Source organism: Staurois parvus, unplaced genomic scaffold (assembly GCF_062004578.1).
Source record: "Staurois parvus isolate SC_StPar_1 unplaced genomic scaffold, SC_StPar_1.0 ptg000412l, whole genome shotgun sequence".
NCBI lineage: Eukaryota > Metazoa > Chordata > Amphibia > Anura > Ranidae > Staurois > Staurois parvus.
Genome location: NW_028318208.1, coordinates 676685 through 689542, shown reverse-complemented (window position 1 = coordinate 689542; position 12858 = coordinate 676685). Strand labels below are relative to the sequence as shown.

Here is a 12858-nt window from a genome sequence, read left to right as displayed (position 1 = left end):
TTCCTGATTCCCCGAGAGGCAATCAGATATTCCCTGGATCAACTTTACCTATAAATGTTACTATCCAGTTATATTCTGTGTATCCAAGAAACAATCCAGGACTTTTTAGAAACAATCCACTGAGCTGACCAGAACCAACTTTTGAGGGATTCTATTCCACATTTTCACAGCTCTTACTGTGAAGAAACCTTTCCGTGTTGGGAGATTAAGTTTCTTTTCCTCCAGATGTAAAGAGTGCCCCCTTATCCTTCCTTTGTAAAGTGCTGCACAAACTGCTCATCTCAGCCCAATGGCCAGGATCATAAGTAGAGAGCTGAAGGTGTAGCAGAGCAGGGCATGTGTCAGAGCTGGCATTATTCAATACTCTTTCGCATGAAAGCTCCTACATCAGCCACTCGATCCTGTCATCAGATAAATAAGAGGTTGTTCAATCAGCCCCAAATAGAAATAAATAATAGCAGGAGAAAACTACAGAGTGTCATTTGAGTGACAGCTTTAGGGCTGCTGCTGTCACATCCAAAATGGTGGTACCCAGCAGTAGTCTAAGGCCTGTTCAATATCATCAATCGTTATAGGATCAAATGCATAAAACTAGGCAATTTGACAAAAAAAAAGTCATGGGAAGAGTTTGATCATATTTTTTTTTTTTTTTTTAATTCTCTTTATTGACTTATAAAGTGGAGAATACAAAACAAAGCCTAATGGGCATACCCAGGCTTGAATAAATCACAAATAATAAAAAAAACCAAACAAAAGGAAAAATATAACATACAGATAAGGTGAACAATAACAAACAGACGACAACCGCACCCAATGATATCACAGGGCTAGATACAGCAGAAGAAAATTCCCACAGGAGATCACTGACAACCCACACCGAGCAAAAAATCTGTGACGAGGTAGACAACTATCACTCGATCCTAAGCAGAGCTGGAAGGGACCGATTTGGAAGAGTCAATCCAGATATGCCACACCTTCGTAAATTTAGTGGGACACCCCCTAGATCAGTGATGGCGAACCTATGGCACGCGTGCCAGAGCTGGCACGCAGAGCCATCTCAGTGGGCACGCCAGGAAGAATTCGCTCTCCTGCGCACCCCCGGGGGCACGCACCGGGAGATTTCCGTGATCGCTGTGTCCTACAGACACAGCTGATCACGTGACGTGGTAAAAGGCCAGTAAAAGGCAAAATTACCTGTTTGCAAAATTTTAGAATAGAAGCAAAGGAAACCTTTTATGTTTTTAATTTTTTGCTCTTTTTTCATTTATAGCACAAAAAATAAAACGGTGATTAAATACCACCAAAAAAAGCTCTATTTGTGTGAAAAAAAGATAAAAATTACATATGGTTACAGTGTTGCATGACCACACAATTGTCATTGTTAAGTGCAACAGCACTGAAAGCTGAAAATTGTCCTGGGCAGGAAGGGGGTAGAAGTGCCCAGTAGGCAAGTGATTAATTCCAGTGCTGGCACTTTGCAACACAAAACCAACTTTTTTATTTCAGTTTGGGCACTCGGGCTCAAAAAGGTTCGCCATCACTACCCTAGATTCATAAGTATATTTATATAGGAGGGAGAACTGTATTAACCAGTTGTTTCCAGGAACTGGATGTGGGAGCATGAAGAGAATTCCACTTTGACATATATCCTCTATAACAGCGATATTCTTAACTACATCTGTCCAGTACCTCTGGATAACAAGGCAGCTTCAGAAGATATGTAAAAATATTGCTGGATCCTTAGGGCCATGCCAACATCTAGAAGGGTGTTCCGGAAACATCCGGAGCAGCCTCTGAGGAGTATAATATATTCTATGTAGAATCTTAAACTGAATCAATCGGTTACAAGTAGAAACCAATTGCTGCACAGGATGCTCCCATATGTCCTCCCAATCCCAAGAGTCCAAATCGGGCACCTCCACTCGCCATTGCGTAAAAAGATGCTCCAGACCAATATGGACTGACGCAAGGCTTTGTAAACAGAGGAGAGGGGTTTCCTCAGGGACACATCCCACAGCATGGACTCACACCCCAACTCCAGAAACTGTAGTAGACTACCCTGAAATTGTAAATGAAAAGCATGACGTAGCCTCACAGATCTGCTGCAGATACTTAACATTTTTTGATGCCCAGACCTGAGGGTCAGGGAAAAGAGAATTTTTTTAAAGAGGGATTCAGCCATAACGGTGTGTGGGGCGACCAAACTCAGGACGCAAAAGGAAAATGTAACCGCCAGGCCTTAAGGACCGCTCTCATAGCCACAGTAATGGGAAGAGGTGTGGCTGGACCCCTATATAATAGGTTACGGAGGGCTTCATAAAAGCCCATAAAAGCTGCCTCCAATACCACAGCAGCATTGGTCTCATCAGCCACTATTCAGTTGTGCGCATGAGAGAGCAACACCACAAGGTAATAAGAATATAGATTAGGGCAGCCAATCCCCCCTCAGTCCAGGGTTTCTGCAGCACCCTAAGTTTAAACCTCGGCTGTCTCGAACCCCACAGTAAAGAGACCACTGCTGCATCAAATTGTTTGAAGTAGTTCCGTGGAATCCAGACCAGAGTATGTCGGAGTACCTACAGGAAGGAGGGAAGGAGTTTCATTTTGACTAAGTTAATCTTACCTATGAGGGAGAGTGGAAGGTTAGTCCATGATGCCATACATTGCTTCGTCCTCAAGAGTAACCGGAATAAATTGAGCCTACAGAAATCTAAGGGGTTCCATGAAACCACAATACCCAAATATTTCACTGTGGAGGCCCACTGCAAGGGGATGTCAGGATCAAGCAAAGTTTTAACACTCTGGTCTATAGGGAGAATTTGAGATTTATCCCAGTTAACCCTTAGTCTCAAAAATGGCAAGAAATCAGGGCCAAGGCCGTCTGCCTTAAGGGATGGACCCAGATCATGGAGAAACAACACCATATCATCTGCGTATAGAGACACTTTCTCATTAATAGTGCCCACCTGTATAGAACCTCAGGGGACATCCGCAAAGCCTGAGCCAAGGGCTCCATAACCAATGCAAAGCGGGCATGGGAGAGAGGGCATCCCTGTCTTGTCCCCCTACCCACAGGGAAAGGGTCAAAAAAGGTCACCACCCAATTTGATCTGGGTCTGGGATCACTATATAAAATGCTTAACCAGGAACTAAAATGTTGGTCAAAAACCCATCAGCTTCAACACCTTAGACATATAAACCCAGTCAACAGAGTCAAACAGCTTTTCAACATCAAGCATGACCATCACCCGGGAGGATGACTCTGCTGAAAGGAATTGAATATGTGACAAAACGCGTCGCAAATGAATATCAGTGGATTTCCCAGGGATAAACCCAGTCTGATCCATGCTTGGGAGAGAAGGAAGGAGTTTCCTCAACCTCTGTGCTAAAATTTTAGTCAGAATTTTTAAATCATAATTCAATAGTGATATGGGTCTATAGGAGGAGCAGTGCAAAGGATCCTTACCAGGCTTCGGTATCAAGACAATGTGAGCCTGATACATGGGGGGGAGGAAACCCTGGCTCAAGCTTTCCCTGAAGAGATTATAAAGATGCCGTGCCAGATCTGAAATATATAAATTATACCATCTCCAGGTAATCCGTCCAGCCCGGGGGGTTTTATTGGGCAGGAATGAATGAATAGCTGCCTCAATTTCTAGGATAGTGATTTCTTTGTCAGTTGACAATGCAGCTGAACTTGACAAACGCGGCAAGGAAAGGCTCCCCAGTCTATCCCCCAAGACTATGGGATCCGGAGAGGGGCAAGGACTATAAAAGAGACTGAAAAGAACTTCTAAATTCCTGCAGGATCTGAGATTGCTCTAGAAGGAGGTCATCTGTAAAGGACAAAAGTCGAGGAAATATTGTCTGCTGATGAGATGCATCTACTAAATTTGCCATTCTAATCACCAAATTCAAACAATCTGCCCGCAAGAAGGGCTGCATCCACATGGGACAGGGACGTAAAATGTAGTTGCAGCTCCCTGCAGGCCCCAGCCAATTGTCCTCAGTAAGGGAGCCCGTGAATTTATAAACCATATTGGCAACATTACGTTCCAACACGGAAGTGGTGCTGGTGAAATCCTTCCTTGCTGATTTAATGGCCGAGATATAATGCCCTCGTGTATAAGCTTTGAAAGCGTCCCAAACTAACAGAGGGAAGGCAGACTGAGCATTAATTTCCCAAAACTGTGAGCAGGACCCAGACAACAACTCTTGTACTTTTGTGATGCGAATCCACATAGGATCCAGTCTCCAACATCTTGGTTGTCTCCCGTTTCCTAACCTCAATGTCAACTCTAGTGGGGAATGATCAGAGATACCTGCCGGTAGGTAAGCGATCCTCTGCACTGACTTAGACAATGAACAAGAGCCAGATGCAATATCAATTCTAGAGGCCAACCTGTGAGCTGCCGAGAAACATTAGTATCATACCCCAGGATGTTGAAGCCTCCACAGCTCAGTCAAACAAAGGTTTGGGACCATATCTCCAAATCCGGACAGACAGTCCTCCTAGGGTTCGAGGAGGACAAAGAGACGTCAAATACCGTATTAAAGTCACCAGCAATAATCACCTCAGAGACATGTATCGGGGCCAGCTGTTCCTGTATCTTATATAATACCTCAGCAGAGAAGGTGGTGGCAAAAAAAAAATTGACAAAAGAATATTTCACATTGCAAATCTCTAGGATTAAAATGATAAATCTGCCCCCAGGATCTAAACATACCTGCACTACAGTACACTGTACAGATTTATTCAAGAGTATAGCAACCCCTCTCGCATAACTAGAATACGTAGCATGAAAAAGCCTGTTGCACCCAGGCCCTACGGGAGGGATAAAATTTTGCTACCCAGGAGATGAGTTTCTTGCAAAAAAAAAAAAAAAAAGAATATGTGGTTTGTGAAATTGGAGAAATGTAAACATTAGGGACCGTTTAAATTTATGGTTTAAACCTCGGACATTCCATGAGATTACTCTAAGTACCATTAAATATGCAAGATAAGAAATAATGGAAGGAGGGCCATAGACCACTCAAATAGAAAAGAAGGGAAGTGAAGGAAAGGGCCAAGAGGGGAAGAAGGCCATCAGCCCTAGAGGGGGGCCTCCATAGACCCCTACCGACCACAAACACCCCAAATCCCGCCATGACAGAAATCTAAGGAGCGTAAACATAAACAATTCAATAAATTATATATATATATATATATATATATATATATATATATATATATATATATATATATATATATATATATATATATTCATTTACTTTGTTATATAGAAGACTAATCTGCATGCAGGAAATTGTAGCAGATGCCTTATTCATTTTTAAAGCATTTGTTCTAAAGGGGGAGACCAACTTCAGCCAAAATATATTTTCAATAGAGTGGAAAAGGGCTACTATAAGTCTTCATTTTTTTTTAATGATTTGCTATCAGGGGCAAGAAGTGACAAACATTTCTACAACTGGATATCACATGTACACTCCAGCGCCTCAGGATATGCACAGCCAAAAGGGAAGCCAAGGGTACCAGGACAGCGACAACTAAAGGAAATGCTTCAGGGGTGCAGCCCTCCTCAGACGGGGAAATCAGCCACTGGATAGAGAGAAAACAGGTGGTGCACACACCTAGTGCATTATCCAAGGTTTATTGTAGGAGTGAAATAATAAAAACATACTCACAGACGAAGCATGTATCTAAAAAGCATAGAAAAATGACAATGGCCACAATGGCAGGCAAGGTGTTCTCACTGTCAGTGCGGTCAAATGGCTGAGGCATCAACAGCAAGGCTCTTACTTTCCATTCATCATACATCAGCATCAGAGGTTGGTCATCAGCTCTGAGGAAAGGGATTCGTCCCCAAACGTGTCAGCCATTTGATCGCACTGACAGTGAGAACACCTTGTCTGCCGTTGTGGCCATCGTCATTTTTCTATGCTTTTTAGATACATGCTTCGTCTGTGAGTATGTTTTTATTATTCTTTCACTCCTACAATAAACCTTGGATAATGCACTAGGTGTGTGCGCCAACCGTTTTCTATTTCTACAACTGGGACACAAGAAAAACATATTTTGCCCAGTTTAGGGTGGTTTATTACCTCCTAAATGGCGCCCCAACACACTTTGCTGATGAACATACGTTGCAGCACACAGTTATGATCTGCTGTGTGTTGTAGTGCACTACATTACAGAAAATAGTACATGTACCTTTTTGCTACATTTTGACTTGTTAGGCAGCCTTTTTTTAACCGCTTCCTTGCCACCCTATAGCAAAAATACTGCTACAGGGCGGCACGGGTGTGCAAAATCACGTATATATACGTGATTTTGCATTTCCGGGTAAGGGGCGCGTGCTTTACAAAACAGACAGTACTGGAGAAAGTCTAGTTCCAGTACAATTCGATAGAAGAGGGTTAGGAGGGCCCTGCCTCACATAGACGGGATGGAGATGTACCATAAAAAGTGGGGAAAATGGGAAGAATTTAGACAGAAAGTGAAATATAGTTGATTTATACCTCTTGAAACGAATAATGTATTTTAGAAATGAGTTTTAGAAAGAAAAGGATAGCGCTATATATATATATATTTTTGTTTTTTTCTCTCTCGGATTAGAAAAGAAAAGGCAGAGTGGGATGGAGGGGGGATACGAGGATGGGCGTGGGCGGGGAGGGGCTTAGGAGGGAATTAGGGTTGTGGGAATTAAATAAATTATGAGGAATATAATGATTATTTAATGAAGAAAATGTTTGTTAATTATATCTGATTGAAAACCAATAAATATTTATAAAAAAATATCCAAAATACACCACAACGCAAAAATATTGCGGTATCATGCGATCTGGTGCCAGCAAAGACTCTGCATTTGGCATGCCACTGACAATGTGTTGGCACTTGCAGCAGATCACAATGGCAGTGTGTTTTGAATATGGTGCGGGAAATACACATGGAACGCACCTTTCTTGTATGACCTTCTGGTGTAAATGGGCCCCAAGTCAAAAAAACATCCCAGTGCTTTATTAACCACTTCCAGACCGGACACTTTTACCCCCTTCCTGACCAGGCCAATTTTCAGCTTTCAGCGCTATCACACTTTGAATGACAATTGCACGGTCATGCAACACTGTACCCAAATTAATTTTTTACCATTTTTTGAGACAGATAAAGCTTTATTTTGGTGGTATTTATTCACCGCTGGGATTTTAATTTTTTTTGCTATGTAAATGAAAAAGTCCCAAAATTTTGAACAAAAGTGTTTTTTTTTTTATAAAATTTTGCAAATAAATAATATTTCATCATAAATCTTTGCCAAAATTTATTCCGTTATCTTTTTAGTAAAAAAAACAAAAAAAAAAAACAAATTAGTTTATAACCAAAAATTATCATTTTTAAACATTTTTTTACATTTTTATATTGTTTATTTATTTTACATACTGTCACCCTAGCAATACAGTGTCACCATGGTGACACTGTACTACTTGTGGGGGGTGATGAAGATTTTTTTTTTTTATTTACACCAATTGCTTTTACACCCATATAGGATGTAAAAGCAATCATTTCTCTTTCTCTCTGTGTGCATTCTTGCACTCATTGAGAAGTACTGAATGAGCTGTGATTGGTCACAGCTTGTCACATGGTACAAGGCTTTTGTGAATAGGCTTGTACCATGTGACCTCTGTGATCATTCACAGATTTCACACGTAGTGAGCAATGATGTCACAATTGACATCTTGCTTTACTACTTTGCATGTGATCACTGATTGGCCAATCAGTGATCACATGATCGGGACCTCGTACAGAGGTCCCGTCCGACGATCAGTGTTTCACTGTGTCCGGAGGACACAGCGGGCACCGGATCGCGGTGCTGCGCGCTCCCAGGGAGCTTGCACAAGCAGGGTGCGGGGAGGCCGTTTATAAACGGCCACCCGACCCTGCACTGCCACCGTCCGGCCGTTTATATGAAACGGGCGGTTGAGAAGTGGTTAAGGTCATTCATTTTTTTTTTTTTTATGAAAATTGATTCAACGGTACCTTTCTTTTTTCTTTTTTTTGACTGGTGCCAGCAAAAACACAGATCTCTATGGACAGTGGGTGTGGACTACACATACACCGATGTCCGAGCTGGACTGACCAAAACAATGCATAAGAGCTTCCAGAATTACAACACGTGCACCACAGAAAGTGCCCAATGTGTATTTACTTTTAGAAACTGTATGGAGTTTTTTTTTCAAACTTTTAACTGGAGTTCCAATTTTTAGCTTTGTAAATGGAGTATACTGTAGCATTACCCTTCACTGGGAACACCTGAACTCAATATGGAAGGGTGTCCACATACTTCTGGTCATATAGGGGTTTATTTACGAATGCCGGAGAGTGCAAACTCTGGAGCAAAAACCAATCAGCTTCCAGGATTTATTGCCAAAGTCTAATTGAACAAGCTGAAGTTAGAAGCTGATTGGCTACCATGCACAGCTGCACCAGTTTCTGAGTGAACCAGTTTTAGTAAACCCACCCCATAGGGTATGTAATAGTCTGGTCACATGGGGAATTATACATATTCAAAACTAACAAAATTAAGGTGGGCTATGGAGAACTTGTCCTTTTAGGGGGGGATGGATTTTGTTAGTGCAATTGATGGTTGGCTATAAACATTTTTTTCCTAATGTTTCATCATCAGCTCCACCAAAAGCGAATCTTCTGCACTGCAGGTATTTAATGTTCTCTGGTTAAGTGATGGGCCAGTGCCATGAAATATACAAGGAATGGTGAATCTTTGGAAGTTATTATTCTCCATACGATGTCCCATTTCCCCACCTGTAGCAGCCATGATGTGTGAAGGCCAGGTACTTCAGGCCATTCATTCACTCAGAACTAGAACGGTCATTGTGGCATTGGTCTGAGTGTTGGTTCATACCAGGCATCCTGCATAATATGTGACTGGTGCCCTTTGACTATTGTAGTCACTGCCATCACAGTCTCATCTCTTCTTGTTACAACTCCTATAAGGCTGGAAAACCTCCCTCAAGTTACCCATAATGCCTCTGGAGTAAGTCCTAGCAGATGCTGATGAGGAGCTGAGACTTCGGGCCTTGTACCACTCATTGGTGGTCTGGTTGGTGACGCAGAGGTGACACACAAAGCAGGTGTAGCCACCTAGTAGGAGAGTAAGCATGAGCAGGAATCCCAGAGCGAAGACAATCCGCGGGAAGGTCAGGAAGAGGTGCTGGGGAAACAAAAACACAATAGCAAATCTCACAAAAGGCAATCCGTTCTGGTGTGTGGAGAATTAGAGCACACAAATTCACCTTACTTAAATCCCAATTCATAGTTAGTTTGGCTGAAAAAAGACAAAAGTCCATCCAGTTCAACCATTAAGAAAATAAAAGTCACAATCCTATACCCACAGTTGATCCAGAGGAAGGCAAAACAAACAAAAAAAAAAAAAAACTTAGCAAAGCATGATACAATCTGCTCCTGCAGGGAGCGATTCCAATCTAGCAACCTCCCAGCATTTGTGTTAAAATTAATGTTTATAAACATCTTCGGTGTCTTCTGTCCAATCACAACACGCAAGGTCCCCTTTCTTCCACTTCTGTCCACCAATGGCAGGCAGCCTTGAACATTGCAGAGAATGCTGATCATGCAATTACATGGCACCTTTCTCTGCAGCAGTCTCCTGTAAGTCCAAGCAGCATGATGAGGAAACCTCAAGGGGGTGTGTTTTTATGTATAATACATAAGGGGGGATATGATCACCATGTATAATACATAAGGGGGGATATGATCTCCATGTATAATACATAAGGGGGGGATATGATCTCCATGTATAATACATAAGGGGGGGATATGATCTCCATGTATAATACATAAGGGGGGATATGATCTCCATGTATAATACATAAGGGGGGATATGATCTCCATGTATAATACATAAGGGGGGGATATGATCTCCATGTATAATACATAAGGGGGGATATGATCTCCATGTATAATACATAAGGGGGGATATGATCTCCATGTATAATACATAAGGGGGATATGATCTCCATGTATAATACATAAGGGGGGGATATGATCTCCATGTATAATACATAAGGGGGGATATGATCTCTATGTATAATACATAAGGGGGGATATGATCACCATGTATAATACATAAGGGGGGGATATGATCTCCAGCTATAATACATAAGGGGGGATATGATCTCCATGTATAATACATAAGGGGGGGATATGATCTCCATCTATAATACATAAGGGGGATATGATCACCATGTATAATACATAAGGGGGGATATGATCTCCATGTATAATACATAAGGGGGGATATGATCTCTATGTGTAATACATAAGGGGGGATATGATCTCCATGTGTAATACATAAGGGGGGATATGATCTCCATGTATAATACATAAGGGGGATATGATCACCATGTGTAATACATAAGGGGGGATATGATCTCCATGTATAATACATAAGGGGGATATGATCTCCATGTATAATACATAAGAGGGATATGATCACCATGTATAATACATAAGGGGGGATATGATCTCCATGTATAATACATAAGGGGGAATATGATCTCCATGTATAATACATAAGGGGGGGATATGATCTCCATGTATAATACATAAGGGGGGATATGATCTCCATGTATAATACATAAGGAGGGATATGATCTCCATGTATAATACATAAGGGGGGATATGATCTCCATGTATAATACATAAGGGGGGATATGATCACCATGTATAATAGATAAGGAGGGATATGATCTCCATGTATAATACATAAGGGGGGATATGATCTCTATGCATAAATACATCGGTGGTTAATATAGTGAACTCGATGTAGTTATTCACCCTGAGGTCATCACAGAGGACAAGGGGGCACTCTTTACATCTGGAGGAAAAGAAATTTAATCTCCAAACAATTAAAGGTTTCTTCACAGTGAAAAAAAAAAAATCGCCTTTTGTTATACTTTAATAGTTTTGCAGCATTAAGATTTGTATACCATTTAAAACTCATGCAGCCTACCTGAATGATGAAAACAATGCCAACCAACTGTTCATGGCCATCGCTGTCCTTATAGGCTGCGTGCATCATATGTGACAACAGAACCACCTGCAGGAGGAATGCTGCAATGACTCCAGCCATTGACAGAGCTGTGAAAGACAGACTGACCAGGTAGAGGAAGAAGCATCTTATATTCTGGGCTCCAATGCAGTTGTTAACCCACACACAGTGATGATCAAATCGCTCCACGCAGACATTGCATACACCTATAAGAAGATTACCATATGTGATATTCAGGGCCTCTTACACACCAATACAATGAGCTAAAATCTCAGACGAAACAAAAGCTAGACTTAAAGAGAGGATCAGCTAATAAAGCAGAAAACCTAAAGAGATCATACAAAAAGAGGTTAATGAAAGTTTTTACTATTATATCAAAAACCCCAAATTTATTTCTGGGGCGATCAAAGGATTAACAGTGTGCTGTTTTACTATTTTTGTGTGTGTGTTTTACTGCGTAAGCATGCTGCTTTGTATGGTTCTGCTATGCATAGCCATACAAAGCAGTATGCAGGAGCTGACAGGGGAGAGATCTGTATTGTTTACATACAGACCTCTCCTCTGTCAGTGTTCCTCAGCGATCATCGGGTGCCGGTGGCGAATCTCCAGCCAGGACCCAGTGATCGACAGCTGTAGCTGCAGCAGCGTGGGTAGGGTGGTGCGCGCGTGCGCCCCCCCTACACAGGAAATACGAAATCACATACATATACACACACACACACACACACTTGATTTTGCGCAGCCCTGCCGCTCTGTAGCAGTACTTCTACTATAGGACGGTTGGGAAGCGGTTAAAAAAGGACCCATCAATTTTTTTTTGTTTTTTTTTTCCATTGGGTCCCTTTGAGGAAGCTCTCCTAAGTGAGGAAAAATCTTCCTAGATAGTTGTAACTGGTCAGGTGTCTGTATTGCAAGGATTTTCCCTCTATTCCTGTTACAGAGAAAACTATAAAATGTTGGTTTTTCCATCACTCCCTGTCCTGTTTCCTGCTCTAATACAGAAAAAAAAAAAAAGCACACAACATATTTTATTGGCACTTCTTTATATAGTCAAGTGGAGGGATGCAAGCTCTCAGACATTCCTTTTAAATAACAGTGTGTTTGTTTGCACTACTTGATCGAATTGACCCCAGCGTGATACTCTAAAAAGGAATCTTGGTTTCACGATTGAGTTGCAATACCATATTTTCACCAGCAGGAGGCACTGCATGAAGAATCTGATATTACATGTAGGGATCCATAAATAATATGAGATTTTCTTGAAATAAACCTTTCTTTCTAGAGAGATGCATGTAGGCTGCCATTGCTGAGGTATTATTCAGCAAGTGCTATTTGCCTGGCTGTCATGCTGATTGTCTTTCTTTAATAGATTGAATCACTAACACAGAACAAGTATGCCAATAACGACTTCTGACTTTCCAGATCTGCACACTTGTTCCTGCTCAGTGACTCAGAACGAACAGAAGCCAGAAGGCCAGGAAATATTTTCAGAAGGTGGCCACCATACTTCTGTTTGGAAAAGTTTTATATTTAAAGTGTTACTAAACCCAGGATTCACTATATCCGGTCTCCCCGGATACCCCGCATGCACTATATCCGGTCTCCCCGGACCCTGCATGCACTATATCCGGTCTCTCCGGATACCCCGCATTCACTATATCCGGTCTCTCCGGATACCCCGCATTCACTATATCCGGTCTCTCCGGATACCCCGCATTCACTATATCCGGTCTCTCCGGATACCCCGCATTCACTATATCCGGTCTCTCCGGATACC

General features: G+C 41.8%; 1 protein-coding gene across 2 annotated transcripts in view; it reads right to left on the bottom strand.

Annotated features, from left to right (window-relative positions):
• ZDHHC4 (zDHHC palmitoyltransferase 4) overlaps window positions 1-12858 on the bottom strand; it is a 36140-nt gene that overhangs the window by 3759 nt on the left and 19523 nt on the right. Inside the window, exons 6-7 of one of the 2 annotated variants that reach the window (XM_089686788.1) lie at window positions 11043-11287; window positions 5997-9224 (exon numbers count right to left, since the gene is read on the bottom strand). In XM_089686788.1, the coding sequence (XP_089542914.1) occupies window positions 8979-9224; window positions 11043-11287 (491 nt within the window). In that variant the 3' untranslated portion in view covers window positions 5997-8978. Of the gene's footprint in view, window positions 1-5996; window positions 9225-11042; window positions 11288-12858 lie in introns of those variants that run through there. The other variant, XM_089686789.1, reaches the window with a different exon arrangement.